Raw genomic sequence first — 17,776 nt, 5'->3', positions numbered from 1 at the left:
ACAGAAAATATTGAATGCCTCTATATTGTGAATTGACCTCTTCACTTTCTGGCTGTAGATAATATATTGGCTATGTGTAGTATGAATGCAGACTGAAAGATGGATATATATATATATATATATATATATATCTCCCCAAACAAGCTGTCAAAGGTCCTTTTTATAGGTAACCCCAAAAGAATAGTGTAGGTTTTCTTTATACCCAATGACCAGTGTCAAAGGTCCTCTTATGACTATAAGGGAAGAAGCAGAACCATCTCCTTTTTGCTGCCACTTAAAGGGCACGTTGGGTTAATTGAAGTAATAGTAGTGGCTTAGCAAGATAATTTAAATTCTCCCTTTTCCCCCTCGCCTATGCTTACTTACACTATGGGTGAGACTGTCTTGGGTCGCTGATTGTCTAATGACAGAAGAGTGCAGGAATAGCATTCTGTGTTAGGATGTTGCTCTCTCTCCTTGTCTTCAGTATGTATCTTTGTGGAAAGTGAGGAGTAATGAAGCTGGCCAAGTTATGTGCCACATTGCTCCTAGTAGAGATAAGGAGTTCTTGAGAAACACAGGATTTCTTGGGCTTGGAGGGGGGCCGGGAGGGAGTGTGTGTGTGTGTGGTGTCTCTCCCTCTGTTCTGTTTGCAGACTTGCTCTTCGTGAACATCAGGTGGCCAAGAATCTAGACAATTGAACTTGGATCACTGTTTCTGAAGGACACATTGAAGAACTACTTCTCTAGCCTGCATACTAATATGTTGGTGCTATTTTATTGGACTGTAAGATAAATATTAAACTTTTTTTTTTTTTTTCCAAATCTCTAACAGATCATGGATGGACCTGGTGACAACGATCCTGATTTAAAGCCATCCCCGTCTCCTCGTTTCTGCGATGAAATAAAGAGAGACAACCCATCCTATACCAATTACTTCACCAGGGTCTTTAAAAACAAAACCTTCCATGTCTACAGACTGGCAAAAAAGTCTAGCGTTAAATAGCTTGTGCCAACCAACCGGAGTCTGTGATGAATGTGATATCTGGGGAAACTCAGGAGGTAAACAGACTTTTGGCTTTTTTTCCTTCACAAGAACTGACCGAATAACTTTGGAGAAACCTGGGACAGTAAAATTTCTTCGATACAGTGGCCAAATCTTTTCATTTCAATGTGCTCTTTAGTATAGTATTTGTGTAGTCTGAGAGATGGCTGTATACACTGATGTGAAGAATTGGGCTCTGTCAATTTTTTTTTCTTTTTCACTTTTCATAGAATTCTAGGTTGTGTTTATTCAGTCCAGAGTCCATTTTCCAATTTAATTTTTTTTTACTTGTATGTGCCAAACCTTTTTTTTTTTTTTTTTTATTTTGTAGTTACTGAACAAAGTACTGTAAATGGGGCCATTATGTGTTTTCTATGGTACATTACATTTGGTGTACAGAACTTGTGAACACGCTGCTAGTGTTAAATCTTGCACAGAGGGTTACCTAATGCGGTAAAAAAGGTAATGAAATGTGTATTACTTTTGAAAATGCATTGGCTGTGGGTAAATCAGTAACAGCATTTTCCATTGAAGGGTGAATTTTGAATTTTAGGACACAGCGAACATTGAGAATTTTCAAGTTCAGCTGTTAAGTTTTCATTTGGGCTATTTTGACTTCATATTTGCAATTCACTTTGAATCCCTTCTATTCAGTATTTTGTGAATAATCATGCAAAACTGTAAGTTTGTAACGCTCTCTGAAATGCGATTGTTTACAGGTGAGATGGCCAAAATTTAGGTATCTCATAGGCGCATCATGATTTATAAGTTTATCTTTGACTACAGATTGTCTGTGCTAGTGCAGAGAGGAAGCTCCAATCAGCCAGACACCGGCTATTGGTAAAGAGGGGAGCGATAATCATGACAAAGGTAGGGTTTTGTGTTACACAAGTGTGAGTTTGCATATATTGGTACTTACAATTTGTAATGTTAGGTTACAGCTGGGTGGTGTCTGCACATTTACATAGGAAGACTCAGATGTGGCACTGAGCGGGTGAAGGCAAGATATTCTTACCTGAAGTTCTGCTTCCTCAAACCTTACCTTTTTGTTAGCTTCTTCTGCCAGGAACTGAAGAAATCGCAAACTGGGTCTTTATATTCTTGCACATGTGTAAACTACAGTACAAAGCAGGGATTTGTAGAAGATCTGTAGTCCACAACATCTGGAGTGCCGAAGGTTGTCTGCACTGCTGCAATGCTTTCCTATGGGGATTTTACTTGCGTTGGATGTTCTCATGTAGAATGTGCGGACATCCAACGTCAAGTGACCAAAAGTCGCCTAGCAAGCAGGAAGTGCCTCTTGTGGCTGTGGAGGTGGAGTTAGCCCTGCAATGTAATGATTGCAGTCTCTCAGAAATTGCAATAATTAGCATTGCAGGGTTAAGGGGACATTGCACCCAGACCACTTCAATGAGCCTATATTGTCCCTATAATTAAAATACCACGGCTATATGGAGGCAGCTTTACAATGTGCTATAGGAGTGAGGGTGCTACAAGTGCTCTGGTGCCCTCCCAGGGTATGTAGTCAAACAATTTAAATGATTTTACAATTTGCCTGGGGTTCACAGTGTTCTGGTATGTGTCCAGTGAGCCAGAAGCTCCTGAATGGACGCTCCATTTGCTCCCCAGAGCTAAGCCCTGCAACCACTTGCAAACAGTTTTTGACTACTTAATCTGGGTGCCAACATGCAGTAGTTATTGTGCTTGAAGTTTTCCTGTAAACCAGCTCTGTCACCCCATTTTTAGCATTTCATCAAGATAAAAATCTTCATAATAAATGCTCATAAAGACTGTTTTGGTATTTCATTGAAATTCCAACGCAGACCAAAGTTATTGTAAGATAAAGTAGGGATTACTTTATCATGGTAAATCCTCCACCTGCCAAAAGGAATAGCTTCCTCCATCACGTTTTGTCACTTTCCCCACCCGTCACTGGTGGCATTAACTCGCTTCTTACGATATTGTGTATGAACGGCTCTCGCAGGATCCTGGCAGATGAAGCAGTAGGAGATTAAGCTGGCGGCGCCCACGGGGGACAACATCAGGTAAGTATAACGCACCTGCACTGCACACAGCCACAATGTCACCATAGGGGATCTTTGCAAAATATGCAGAGACCCCAGAAGATGACAGATCCACTTTAAGTTTCATGGATGTACAGCTTGCTGAATTCCATGTTCTGCTGAAACGGTAGAAATGCACAATATTTATAACCAGCGTTTTGTTTTCTTTTTACATTCGCTCTATTTTGTTTATACTAAAGATGTACAGTAGCCAATAGCACTATAGCTGTACTTCAACCCCTACTATCCTCTACTTGCATTTGTTTGACACAGCCTGGCTGTGGATCATAGACTTGTAGTTTAAGAAACTGCAAAAATGTTACCTGATGTAAATATAGAAATGTTAGTGTTTATGTGCATTGTTTTTTTTTTTACTTTATTTTTATAACTATGGGTTAACACTGTGCTTTTCCACCTCTACGACTGTGCCATTTGAAAGTCATCAATGGGATGTAATATGTAACTGCCTGGCATAGTCCAATTCATGGCAACCAAGGGATATTTTGGGCTTAACGCTGCAAATGTAAGACTCTGTGCATGAGGACAGGGGGCAAAATGCCACGCTGTGCCCATCAGCACGTCCTTTATGGGGAGCGTACAATGTCTCCATGCAGAGCGTGGAGACGCTGAACGCCAGTGCAGCATGGATACAGGAAGCACCTCTAGTGGCTGTCTGAGTAACTGCTACTAGAGGTGTTCCTATGCAATAATGTAAACACTGCCTTTTCCTTTTTACCTGTAAATGCAGTGTTTATATTAAAAAGCCTGCAGGGACATTAAGCTGTAATGGTTTTGGTGATTATGGTATCCCGAAAAAATACACGTGCAAAGGACTATACATGAGACCTTGAACTAAATATGTCATACGGGTTCATTCACAAAACCCTACTACAGCAAACACGGCTAGTTTGTGCTGAATTTTACATTTACAGATTTACGAATGTGTAAAGAAATCCTCATTTGCCGTTTTTTTTGGTTGAACAATGATGACCTTTTTTGGTAGAGGCAGAGGATCGGAGACAGGGTGCACTAAAACCATTGATGCTCTTTTAGGTTAACTTGTGCTGTGTAACAAGTCATTTTAACAAATCGTGAAAACTTTTTTGTATGATCAAACGTTTGATAAAAGGAATATGGGATTCCAGAAATGATTTAACATTCTAAATGTAATATTTTGGGGTGAAAGTGGTGCTTTGTTGATAAACTTGCATATGACCATGTTTTAGCTAGTCGTGAACCATCCTCACATTTTTTTTTGTGTGTTTCAACAAACTGTGCTAATACAACTCTTAATTGTTCATTTAAATAAAAATGTGTGTAAGTTGTTTTAAGTAATGAAAGGAAAATATGCACCTAGTGGGGAGGAGTTGGATGGGAAGAAGAGGTTCACGGTCCTGCAGCAAGGACAATGCTGGGCACCTGATGACACAAACCCCTCCACCATCTCAGTCTCTGGTAGCTGTGAGTCAGTCACATCACCCACAATGTAAACGGCATTTCAGTGCAGAAATAAGGTCACAGTGGTCAGAGGGTGCTTACAATTACACAAATAATGAGCTTTAAGGTCACGAAGGAGAGGGGGGTGGAAGGCTTTTCTCTTAAAAAGGATTTAAAATACCGTACATTGCTCGGTACTGGATTTTGTTATATCTTAAAGTTATCAATCGCTTCTCTTTAAATTCGTTATTTAAAACAGTGCTGTCATTTTAAAGTCTAATCAGAAAACCTATTTTTGCTTGCACTTTTTCCATAACAAGCCATGCCTGCTATCAGTGAGTTAGTAAACCATACTGCTAAGCAGAAAAGTTAATAGTGTAAGTCTTTCTGCTGTTTTTAAGGTAGGTACCGATATCAAATCTTACCTGCAGGGACACTGAAACTACCCGTGCATTGGGTGGCTTAATATTCATCCCTCTCCCCTGGATTTACCTTAAACATCCCTAATTATAGGGCTAAACAAGAACTATCTATGGCCAATAACTAGAAGTCTTGTAGCTTAATTAGCTAATGGACTGCATGATACAGCACCACTTAACATTCTTATCCATCAGTATGCTAAGAATATTGGGAGTTGGAGTTCAATAGCAACAATGAACTCAACAAGATGAAATCGATTTTATTTCAGGATGATGATGAAATCCGCCCCACCACAGTTTGTCTTATTTTCATATTAAAGCAACAGAACAATGGCTTCTGTAAAGATAAAAATTCAACCTTCAGGTAAAAGAGTGGTAGGTCATTTTATTGGTCTAACAGAGTTTGAACTACATGGGGTTTGGCACAAGCTAATACATGCAGATGTGTAAGGCACATAAACACAGTATTGTACGGATGTGCGAGAGACCACAGCACCGTCCGCACACAGGAGGACCAGATTACAGTACGGCACAGATCCTGGGATAAAATAATTCACATTGTAAAAATGTAAACCTTGCCTAAATGTCTTCAGACGGGTTAAAATAAATTCATGACCTTCTACAGCATAAAAAAAAAAAAAACTTCTTAAAAGGACCAGTAACTTCTTAATATAAATGGCCTCCATGTAATAGAGCCCTGAGACAAGTTCACTGTATGTATGTAAAAGCTATAGGACTTGCCTGTAATACGTTTTTGTGCTATAAGAATCTCAGCCCAATTGTAGCAGGTAAAAGGGGGTGGGGGGAAATGTACATAACATTTAAGATGATTCTCTGGGATTTACAAACTGATCAGTGAATTGAAAGTCTGCTTATAAAATATATGCTTGTTAATGGAATTGGAAAGTTTCTGTACCTCTCTAAATTTTCTTCATCAGTCTAAATTTAGTAATATGGTTTTACAGCTAAATTATATAAAACTCTGTTTTCAGCCAATCAAAATGCAGCTACAATTGAAATCTGGTTAGTGACCAGACAGTGCATAGATAGGAATAGTCCATTTTCCTGTATAAAATGCCGGCTTCAATATTAGTGACCTGTGAACCATGTCCCACAACTTTACATACCGCCATTTATAGAAACGAAAGTCTATTTGAAGCATTACTGTCTCATTGATGTTCAATGCTAGGTTTTAATAACCATAATCTTCTCAAGGCCCAGTGGGTGACATTTAATATCTCGAAGGCCAGGTGCATTTACTTCCATTGCATTGAGAAGGGTCTCTGGCAATTGAAGTGTTAAGACAAGTTGCTAGCCTGCTTTCTTAATATAAACCTAAATCTACTGAACTCTACAGACACACACGCACAACTATAAAAGAAGTCTGCTCCGGTTAGGAGAGTTCTCTCGCAAAGCGAGATTGACATAAAAGTTCCTGAAGATTTGGGTGAGGTTACTATTTACACATTTCCCTTGGCTGCGAGGGAATCCACCTAAACAGAGTGTAAGTTCTTTGGTACGGCATCCCTTTAACTTGTTCAATCACCATCTGAGTTGCTTACTACCGGGACATAATTTTGCAAACGTGCGTTATGTTAATTAAATACCATAATCTGTAATACGCAGCAGGTGATGTGCGTTGATTTTACTTGGCCATGAATCCACATGTTCTCTCTCCTGCTACGAGCTCTGGATCTCACTGCAGCTCATCCTCCTCCGTATAAGAGTAAAGTTTACAGAGATTCACAAACTTTGGCCCCCAGTGTTTCAGCTCTTCTTCGTACTCCATGTCGTCTCCTAGGCCAGATGATGCCAGTGTGCTAAGGCTTCCAGCCAAAGATCCATCTCCTTCCAGATTATATACCTTTAAGCTGTCGCAGGACAGTGCCCTTTGGATGTAGGCCGCATCTTGGAAGACATCATAGAAATATTGGCTGAAATCTCCACTGGTAAAAGAACAGCTCAGTTCTGATGCTGGCAGTTGTGACGGCTCCTTCTGGCTGACAGACGTATCATAATCACAGCTTAAGGGACCATTTATATGCCGCTCTCTTGTCTTCCTGCGGAGCGTGTGCATGGGGCTGCTCCGAAGAGACAGCTGGAGTTCTGTCATGTTGAACGCGTCCTGCAGAGAACAATAACTCTAATTAGACCTGATTGGCAAGTCACTTACTTTTACTTTTGATAAGAATGGGGAAGGAACAATCATCCTCCTTTAACCCTTTAGGGATTAAATCCGTGCCCACTTCTGTGGAGTTTTGGTCTGAAAGAGATAATCTCGTGAAGTGGATATCAATCTTTACTTGAGATGCCATTTCTCTTTAAATACAAATAAAACTTTCATATATTTATCTTTTGAGATTTTCGTCAGTACCCAGATTCCAGCCTGTGCGAATTGCAAATCGTACATCAAAATAGCACAAAATTAACTATTTCAACTAGTTGGATGTAACATTGGCAACTCATTTGAGTGTTCTCCAGTTTAGTGAATACATTCCTATATAAATGCAAATCACAGATAAATTCCCAAAGTGGTGAATAAACTGCCGTTTGGAATTCCATGGGCAGTGGACATTCCGCTGTGTGAAAGCAGAGGGATTTATTTACTAAACACAGAATCGTAGTAAATTTCACACTGCACAAAAAACTAGACCGGCTTTTGCAATACAGTAGCTGAATTGGAGAAACTGCCCAGATAAGCACTTTTTGCCGCAATTCGGTTTTCAGTTCACTACAATATAAATTCTTTAAATTGACTGAAATTAGGGAGATTTGAAGAACGGCCCCTTTAATAGAAACAACATTGATGCAGTATGCTGGGCGAGTTGTACGACTTACATGATCTTCCTTTCCTCCTCCTTCCTCATTATAATGGAACATATTCTGCCTGGTATCTTCCACCTCTCGACCGTGTGCCGACACGTGATAAACTCCCCGATTTAACCGTTTCTTCCGTTTACAGTGAGACCACAGCAGAACGCCAGCCATTAGAACTGCAAATGTATAAAACATGTTCCATTCTTATTGAGACATCTTCCCACACGTATATGGAAATGTAATTCTGCACACAGGCTTATCAATTTGTTTTGGGGTTCAACATGTAGCCCTTAGTCATAGAGAGGGAGAATTAATATATATATATATATATATATAACAAGAAAAAATAATCCTGCACTCCACAATCCAAGTATGTATGCCCGGTGCTTGTCCAGCAAAATACAAAAAACGAAAGTAAGATAGCACTCCCAGGACTTGTAAATCAAAAAGTAAAACTTAACTTTTAATTAGCTTGCAAAAGGTCCTTTTGCAAGCTAATTAAAAGTTAAGTTTTACTTTTTGATTTACAAGTCCTGGGAGTGCTATCTTACTTTCGTTTTTTATATATATATATATATATATATATATATATATATATGTAGGTATGTATGTACGTACAGGATTATCCACTAAAGTGAATTGTTGCCAGAAATTCAAAGTAAATTTCAAATGAAAAGCAAGAATAACCAAGAGAGATAATTTTTCTAGTTTGCTTATATTGGCAATAAAGCAGCTCTGTCAACCCCCCTCAAATTTGGAGTTTGACATTTTTGCAGGGGGGCTAAACACCTCTGAAAGAAGTTGGTAAATGGTGTGCTGGAAGGTACTCCCATTGCACTGTATATATATATTATTAAACTGTGTACCATTTCATGAGAGAGTGCATGAGAAATTGCATATTACCGATGAGTGACAGGAAGCATGTAGAGATGATGTATATAGTACTGAACCATAGTCCTGGTCCAAAAGCTTCCAGCGGGATGTGGCATATATTCCCAACATAGCCCTCAGCACAGTGGCAGGTAAATTCGGCTGGCGAGAGTGGAATGCAGGTGCCATGCCTACAGGGAAGCTTGGCACACACTGTGTACATACAGTGCGGGTCTGTAGTATTTTCAATCGGTAGGTAACCTGCTGGGCAGCTGCGGGGTAAAAGAAAGGGTTAAAGACATTGTTTAAAAAAACGAAACTAAACTAAAATTGACTATTTAAAGGAAAGGGCAAACTCCCACAAGCCCATGCAGCTGGCCTAGTAGTAGATATTCATACACAATACATCATGGGAGCACTTATAACCTGATGGTGCATTGGAGGTGTATATGTATGTACGTCCAGTGTGTCAGGATTACACAGTAAACATTTTAGTAGTGAGTATAGAGAAGTCATAAAAAACAATTTATTGTTGATACAAATGGAAAACGGCTGACGCTGCTCTCTATGTTTTAGTAAACGTTCAGCTCATCTGTCTTCTGTACTCATTTGAGGCAGCCATTTTGAATTGAGTTGAGATGATCGAACATTTGACACAGTTTAAGGATGTTCTACTCTTTTAAACCTGTCGGATAGTGATAAAAATCCATGTTGAGCACATTTCTCTCAGGTTACAGATATATCTGTGATGAATACCACCATCATCTACTTCTCCCAAGATAGAGCCTATTATAGAACTTTTCTCAATGGTCAGAAGAGTTGAAATAAAGCTATCGCTGCATATTTTAGTAATTTATGATCTGGTTGATCTGGTTGGATTCGCTTTTAGCAAACCAAACTCAAAACACTATTTCCAAATGCATCTACCCAGTGCAGCAATCATCATAATCTAAACCACTGATTCCTACAGCAAACAAACAAAATGTTGAACTCATTCATGCCTCCATTATCAGGCAAGCCAAACACAACTTTAGGTACATCTCAGGCAAGTCTTTGATTTGCATGAAGGGGAATCCATCACCTTACAGTACATCCGGTGATTGATCCACCTGTTCTGCTGGGACCGTAAACTGTTCAGGTATGTATATTCATAACACAACAAACATAGGCTATGAAAGTTCAAGGTTCTACCTGCATTCGTGTTTCATCCACAAGTCAGTGCAGATAAATCCGTGTCTACAAGGGTTACTTTTGCAGGCCTCGGAAAAGCAGCCCTCACTCACTCCCTTTTTATTGATGATAAACAACGGAGCGGTAGTCTGGTTTTCCATTGGAAGTCTGTAGTTATTCAATTTTGCATCCCTCAAACAACCTAACAATAAAAAAAAAACAAAAAAAAAAAAACAATAATGCAGTAAAATTTAATATTACCTTCAATCACTAGAGATGGGCTAACATTTAATGGTTGAGTAACAATTTGAACTCCCAAAAGTCATGTTCAATGTTTACTACTTTAAAATGAAGCTCTTTATTGATAGACATACAGAGCAGGATTATCCGTAAGAGGGGCTTTAGACAGCTGCCTATGACCCAAGAGTCAGACAGGGGATCATAGAATAATGAATTCGCTTGAACCCATTAACCATTACTGTTTGAGGAATAAAGTCCCTAACTGGCAACCTGCCCCGGGCCCTGTGAGATCTTAATCCGTCTGCGTGTGCATCGCTTTATCCATAGCTCTGTATCTCTATCTGTCTCTATAAATCAATATCAGCCACCCATTGGCATAGTATATATCCCAACAATTATTGTCGTTCATCTGTTTTGTTACCTTGATAACTTTGTTTGTTGAAGTTGTTACTTCCAAGTATTATATTGCTCGGATCGACTTTAATTTCTTTGTATGTTCCATGTCCTTCTGTTATTTCGCGGTGTCCACCTCCTCCATTTACACGAAGTGTGAATTCATTGTGCACTCTCTCCATACTGATTTCATTCCACTCTCCTGTGTCAATCTTGTGGTCAGGAAGATTTACCGTGTTATCACCATCACCAATGTTGTATGAGACCTTCAGAAGTCCATCCGCCACCTTGTCAAACAGAAGGAGCCAGACCTCTATAAAAAAGTCTAGGAAACTGAGGGTCATACAGCAGTTCTCCAACTTAATCACCTTGTGCAGGAGAGTCAACCAGGTGTTCTCCTAAGCTAGCATTGCCAATACCACCATATTTTCCTGGACATAAATCTACAAATTGATTAGCAGCCCATGAAAATGTGCAGAATTCAAATGCTGTTGATAAGAAATAAAAGTAGTTGATGGACAATGACTCTCACAGCTTATGAATTCCCCATACTGTACTGCCCATCAACATGAACAATTGTTTTATGTCCAGGAAGTCATGGTGAATCTGGAAACCTTATCTCCAGCTGTCCCAAAGCTACGTTTTCCACAAACCCACATTATTGTAGCCTGGTTTGGCATCATAAAATGATATATTAGAGGTTAGAGAGTCAAAAAAGTTAACTACTTCAGAACTAGCCTGAAGTGTAGGACTGAAATAGGGTATACTTTTTGATACTTCAGTTACTTTGTACCTGTAGGTGAATGTATTCTGTTTGGTCTTTTGAAAACAGGCTCAGGATTGTGCCATCAGCATGTCGTGTTCTTAATCTGGTCTGAAAATATGTCCTTTGTGGATTAAGTGCATGAGGAAACTGGTAACGAATATAGCTGCCTGAATGAAAGTAGTGTTCCTTCGCAACTGGAAAGGAAAAGGAAATGGGCTTACTCAGATTAGATACTCAGCAAGGGTTACTGCCAGAAAACTCCTGCAGCTGTTTGTAGAACATGAGGTGGGCAAGAACATCGGTTCTTAGAAGATACCTTCGTCCTGAACCTTGGGGGCTCAGAATATGAATATAGGTGGATCTGTCAGACAGATACATAATTTACACCACCTGTGCTCATGTTTGAAAATGCTGAGAACCTTGACCGCTGCGAAGTTATACATACATCTAGCATGGATCGAACACATTGACAGCTGCCCAGTTTTGTGGACTATGGTTGAGTAGAGCAAGTTGATAGTTTTGCTGTTGCATAGATTCCTCCTAATACATCTATCTAATCATAAAGGGTATAAGTCAGTGTTCCTATTTTTCTGGCACTTCTTGTGATCTTTCTGTTATTAGCCAACGTAATAAAACTCCTAGTATCGATCTCAGAAGGACGTTCGTCTAAGCTAACCCTGGCAGGAGTTTACCGTGTGCTACTTAACCTTTAATCACGGGGATAGATCTCCAACAAAATACTTAGATTGACCTTCTCCCCAAGTTCACTGGAAGCCTCTCTTACATAAGTTATGAACACAAAGTATTTCTATTATCCTTTCAAAATTCAGACGCTCTACATGTTCCTATGTAATTGTACAGTGCCACACTTCTGACTTAGACAGTATTATTCGTAAATCAAATAGAAAATATATATATATACTTTCATCACTCACCTCCTCACTTTCCATCAATGTCTCAAAGTGAGACATTCTCAAACGGTGCCTAAATGTGATCTGCTAGACAGCTGTTTAATGTCTAGAAATGGAAGCCAATGTATAGAGCAAAAAAAAAAAATAGGAGAATATTGTTTTTAAATCCAGTGTCATTGTGATACTACAATGCAGCCACATATACCATATATCTAAGCTGTATGCTGAGCTACCATTAGATATCAGAAAGGAGAGGATAAGAATAAGGAAGTTAGCTTTACTTTATCTAAATTGCATTTCTTTTAGCACAATGTATAGCCAATATGTATCCATCTAGCTGTTTCATGGAACCACCAGAAGAGGGAGAAGTAGATCACAACAGCTGGGAGGCTGCCTGTTTATTCATGTAGTACAGAATATTCACTATAATGTCTCCCCCAAACATGTATTACTTATGGACATGTTGTATGTTCACTTTTACACTTGAATGCATACAATGTACCTTTTCCACATTCATGTTCGTTATGGGTAGTCACGCATTCACAGCTGGTCGAGCCGGGATCCCCAGCACATCTGGACAGAGCTTCGCATGATGATGATGATCCAGATGTTTCACAAATACCACTCTTTTTCTGACAGCCGGGAGAGCTATTTATGGTTTCTATAGGGGCTCCGAGATCGTACATCTTTTATAAGGAAAACACACACAGGGAACAAAATGTGACCAACATTATCTCTGCAGGCACGGAATCACCTAGTGGCATGGTTTTAATGAAATCAGTATTTCTGTAAAGGAAACGTATTTTAGAGGTATCGAATATTTTGTGTATTACCTTAAACATCTAATAAATAAATCGATAATCAGAGTCCTTTGTCGTGGTGATTGATATGATTGATATTGATTTTTAATATACAATATTATCAAAATATGAGAGGTGCAATAAAATTGTTTAATCCGCATTATGCCATTAAGTCTATTTTAGAATTGGTTCTGAGCAGGATTATCTGGAACCTCTTCACACTTCTAATAGTTTTTTTATTTTTTTATTGTTTTTTTTCCTTTGGTTATAGCACAACAGTAATTGTGCCGTGCTGAGGAACATGTTGGCGCTATAAAAACATCCAATAACCGCTTTCTCACTGATGATCAGTCTGGGATGGGACCTGACAGCATCATCCTTCATCCCAACCAATACGTAGCAGCAGCAGTCATTTTTATAGGACATGGGTACAAGGGAGCAGTCAGATATTCCTACATGAATTCTACATAAAAGCAACTTTATAACTGGGTCTAGCATTGGGGGCATAATCAGCAACCATGAGCGTGCTTTAGCCCGAATCATAGAGGCTCCCCCTATGAAATGGCACTGTTTAAAGCACTCTAATGCACATGTGATTATCCTCATTCTGTGTGCATTCTGTTTGTATTCCTGGATACAATTTGGAAAGTCAGGATAAAAAAAAAAAATTATAAACAAATAACGGTACGGTGCAGACACTTTACAAGTGAATAAATACAAATAGTAAATTTCTATCATTCTGCTTAACTATTTACTGACAGCATTACATTCAGGGTTATTCACCAAAGTAACAATTATCAAGAAATCAGAGTTTTTTTTTAATTTAAGGCCAAACTTTTAAAAATTTTCAAGACGGCTATGCTTCCAGTTTGGCTATTTTAGTCTTACATTTTAAACTCGCTTTTCAGTTTATTGAATAACCCTGTTAGTAATGAACTAAGCGGAAAGTAAGGTTTAACTACGAAATTCTATTCTAATTAAATCAATGGTGGGAAAAGCAGCAGACTGAATGTCAGACAGCAGTTCATTAACCTCTAGAGAAGCCGTCGCGATCAAGACGGGAATTTTCATCCGGTTTGTGGCAGGTAACCTGCAAGAATGTCTCTATACTGCTTCCATGGTGGAACAGCTTCATAAAAACGCTGCTGCACCAAATAAATTATCATAGAATGAATGTCGTAGAACTGAAATGTTGCTGTCTCAAGATTGAACCAAAATAGAATGTTTTGTTTTTCACTAGAAATCACTATAATTCCTTGACAAACCTGTAGATCTACATATTTGAATTCAGAAAACTCTAAAATTGCTACAGAATCAGCCAGAGCCAGATTCCCTGTAGTGTCCACAAGTTATCCCCCAATGTGGTGCAATGTGCAAAACACCACAATGGTGTGGTGTAATAAGACGTGGCTTCTTTAAGTGTTATTAGCTAGGCCGCAGTGCCTCTCACCTGTTTGTTGAGAATGACGTTACGAAGACATCCTTTGAAGTGTTTGTGTGTCAGGAGTGGGTAAGAATGGGAAGCCGATGGCTTCACTCCTCCCAGCTGCAGCACCGGATGGGGATCCCAAAATCTTCAAAGAAAGCAATCGCTGTTTAATTATTCAATACCTTTAAAAGACGGACACCACAGCCCTTGGACATATTTACTAAACAGACAAATAGATGACTGGACAAACGGAACAGAGATTAATCCAAAAACTGACATTAGCAGCTAGGAGAGCGTTAGCTCAGTCATGGCTGAAGGTAGACATGCCGCTAATTAAACGGGTCATATCCAATATTAAGGAAGTTTACCTAATGGACAACCTTACAGCTAGGATACGGGGATCCACAACCAAATTTGAAAAGATGTGGGAACCCTGGGTAAACAGTGAGTACGCCTCACGCACCCCATCCCACCCCACAGGGGAACTGGAAAATGTCTGGAGGCCCCCCATAGGGCAGTGAACACAAAGATGTAGCGCGGCCGTGCCGCACCCTGTACCACACCGGCGTATTCCCCCCCCCCTTCTCTCTCTCCTTTCATCTTCTTCTTTCTTACTCTCCTCCCTCTAGTTAACCCTTTCTCACCACTGGTCTATACACTTTCTCCATTCCTTCCACCGGAAGAGACACGAACGCAGAGCCCACTACAAAGGCTCCCACAACAGCCCTTGGACACTAGACAGGGTCCACATCGAAGGGCCTAGTAATTTTAGTCCCAACCCACATACCAAGCATTACCACAGCCACCACAAGCTGCTCAGCACAGAAAGTTTGTTGAACTGCTCATCGCTGGTTTTTCTCCAAGTTATACAACAACAAAAAATGAAGGATCTTTGTAACAACTAGTAACAGAAATGTCTTACCTGATACAGAAACAAAATGATGTTGTTATCATAGAGGCAAAGTTACCTGTATGTCAAATATCACTGGTCTGATGCATATTGTATTGTAACATCTCCAACAAGATTTTTCATACAAAAATAAAGTTTTTTAAAAAAAAAGACGGACACCAGTTGCGCCATCCTTAAATTCAACCCTCTATTGATCAATGAGTATGGCCCCTATCAAAATGCACTATGCTTTATATGGCACTGGTCATGAAATGCACAGAGTGATTGTGATTGTGGCCATGTTATACCATAGTCGAACAGGGATTTCCTTACTCCGACTTGCCAATTACAACATTTTTAGAGGACCATGAATCACATGGTGATATTCCGTCTAACCATCACTACATGCTTGGCTAAAATTCCCAATAAAACGAATGGGGAGGGCGAATGAGGATAAAAGGATATTTTAGGCACTCCGCACTCTAGAGGTCATGGACTACATCTCCCTTGATGCTTTCACAGCAAAATAACTGCAATGGCATTACGGGAAATATAGTCCTCCACATCTGGAGTGCCAAATGTTGCCTTACCCCTTTTCTAGAGTTAAGCCCTAGAATTGGATCATCAGATTCACTTCAATGGAATCTGGTATAGTCCTCAACATCTGGAGTGCCAAATGTTGCCTTACCCCTTTTCTAGAGTTAAGCCCTAGAATTGGATCATCAGATTCACTTCAATGGACTCTATGCTAATTGCTACTCCAATAGAAAATGTCCTAATGGCCCCACACCCATAATTCCAAATAACCATTTAAATTTCTTATATGACACTCAGATCTGCCAGATTGTATTGTACCTTCTGTCCTCTGTGATCAGCCCTCGGATCTCACAGCTTGATCGATCCTCCGTTAATAGCTTCATCCCAACACCTTCCTTTTCGTGGATAAGTGCGGACATGCAGCGGTCCAGAGTCACATTAACTTCCTGCGTGCAAAAGGATGGTAGACTTTAATTCATCAAACTAACCTTTATTGATTCATACGCAGGGCACTGATCATTAACCCAAGGTGAGCGAGCCTCATAGCTTCGCAGGTTTTGTAATAATAGGAGACAAGGAAATATATCTGCATAACTCAGATGTACAGTGCATTATGGGAAAATAATGGCTTCGGCTTTGCTCGCTTACATCAAAATGTCAAGGTATTTCTGCTCAATTAGGTAAATGATTGGGAACTGATGTCTGACTAACCTTTCCTTTCATCCTAATGTCAATCCGGTGCCACATCCCATCAGTAACGTTCACACATTCTGGAAATTGAATTTGGTGGGTGGAACCGTCCTCTCTGATCTTCAGAATTGGCACGCCGCTCGTAATTTCTTAAAGGACAAAAAGGGGGGGGGGGGAAAGAACCTTAATTGCTCAATAAGCAGTTCGGGTGGAAGCTAGGTCCTCTGCTTTGTAACACAATCCCGATTTCACTATTTAACTATATGTGTTAGAGATAAATATACAGGTATTTACTGCTTCTAAAAACAAAATCAGATTTTCTTTTTTTTTTTTCCCAATATAGAATTTCACTATTCACTTTAAATGATTCACTTTAATTCCGTAAATGGTGTTGAATTAAAAAACTAGCAGTTGCATCACAGTATTTTCACATTTGCCATGACTGCGCCAGGTACACCGCTCTGATCCCATGTCATTACACAGTGGGGTATGGCTGGAAATGATGGGAGTCACATTTCACAGCATGCTGGCTTTGTGTTCCTCCTAGACCTAAGCCTTTTTATTACTCTTATAATCTGCGATGTAATGAACCGAGCACTGTTCCAGCTGTGCTCATATTATACTTCATTAAAAAGGTTCGGTTCGGTTTTGATAGTGCCCTTTATTTAAAGGCATACCGATTGTCACGAATAAAACTCATCACAGTCTCAGAGTATCTAAATAAGAGAAAATTTACTACACAGTTAGGTCATTTAATCAAGAGGGACCAAGCATTATTTAATGACGCCGTACCAATAGCCATGAAATTCTGCCCGCTTCCTTGAAGCTGATTGGATAAAGGTCCGCTGTAAATTAAGAGTCCATCTGGTACATCACTTATAAACTCCAGGGACAGATGACTCTCTGAGCAGTGGCTGATGGGAAGGAACCATGCATAGCCATTACCGTGGAAGGATCTCTCTGTCTGCTGGCACAGTGGCCCGTGGAATGGAGGGAGACAGTGGCACCTAGAAACAGAGATTAAAATAACCACACTACAGGAAAAGCTGCTGCCATTTTTGTATACTTTTTCTTTACATTTATTAAAGGAACACTCTAGGGCCATTAACACAAACATGCATTCTTGACCATATAGTGTTAAAAACACTATTGAGTCCCCTCTTGATCCCCTAAATATAGTAAAATCATACCTTTATTCCAGTCTGCCGCTGTTGGCTTAGCCCCAGATCTGCCTCTTTGGCTGACATCATCAGAAGTGATGCTCTCAGCCAATCACTAGGCTTTCCCATAGGAAAGCATTGGATTGGCTGAAATTGTCAAT

The 17,776-nt window shown here is 39.7% G+C and overlaps 2 protein-coding genes across 3 annotated transcripts in view; one reads left to right on the top strand and one right to left on the bottom strand.

Moving 5' to 3' along the window:
• DPY19L3 (dpy-19 like C-mannosyltransferase 3) overlaps positions 1–1,031 on the top strand; it is a 32,253-nt gene extending 31,222 nt beyond the window's left edge. For both annotated transcript variants that reach the window (XM_063437457.1, XM_063437458.1), the window contains exon 19: positions 815–1,031. In XM_063437457.1, coding sequence (XP_063293527.1) covers positions 815–985 — 171 coding nt within the window. In that variant the 3' untranslated portion in view covers positions 986–1,031. The remainder of the gene's footprint in view (positions 1–814) is intronic.
• A 4,296-nt stretch (positions 1,032–5,327) lies between these two features.
• Positions 5,328–17,776, bottom strand: part of LOC134579250 (neural-cadherin-like) — a 94,780-nt gene continuing 82,331 nt past the window's right edge. The window contains exons 23-33 of the mRNA XM_063438468.1: positions 17,248–17,462; positions 16,477–16,604; positions 16,084–16,211; positions 14,361–14,484; positions 12,613–12,796; positions 11,227–11,393; positions 10,462–10,720; positions 9,822–10,002; positions 8,664–8,902; positions 7,782–7,936; positions 5,328–7,068 (exon numbers count right to left, since the gene is read on the bottom strand). Of these exons, the coding sequence (XP_063294538.1) occupies positions 6,640–7,068; positions 7,782–7,936; positions 8,664–8,902; positions 9,822–10,002; positions 10,462–10,720; positions 11,227–11,393; positions 12,613–12,796; positions 14,361–14,484; positions 16,084–16,211; positions 16,477–16,604; positions 17,248–17,462 (2,209 nt within the window). The 3' untranslated portion in view covers positions 5,328–6,639. The remainder of the gene's footprint in view (positions 7,069–7,781; positions 7,937–8,663; positions 8,903–9,821; positions 10,003–10,461; positions 10,721–11,226; positions 11,394–12,612; positions 12,797–14,360; positions 14,485–16,083; positions 16,212–16,476; positions 16,605–17,247; positions 17,463–17,776) is intronic.

This window comes from Pelobates fuscus, chromosome 12, assembly GCF_036172605.1.
Source record: "Pelobates fuscus isolate aPelFus1 chromosome 12, aPelFus1.pri, whole genome shotgun sequence".
Taxonomy (NCBI): domain Eukaryota; kingdom Metazoa; phylum Chordata; class Amphibia; order Anura; family Pelobatidae; genus Pelobates; species Pelobates fuscus.
This window is presented reverse-complemented; position numbering and strand designations above follow the sequence as displayed.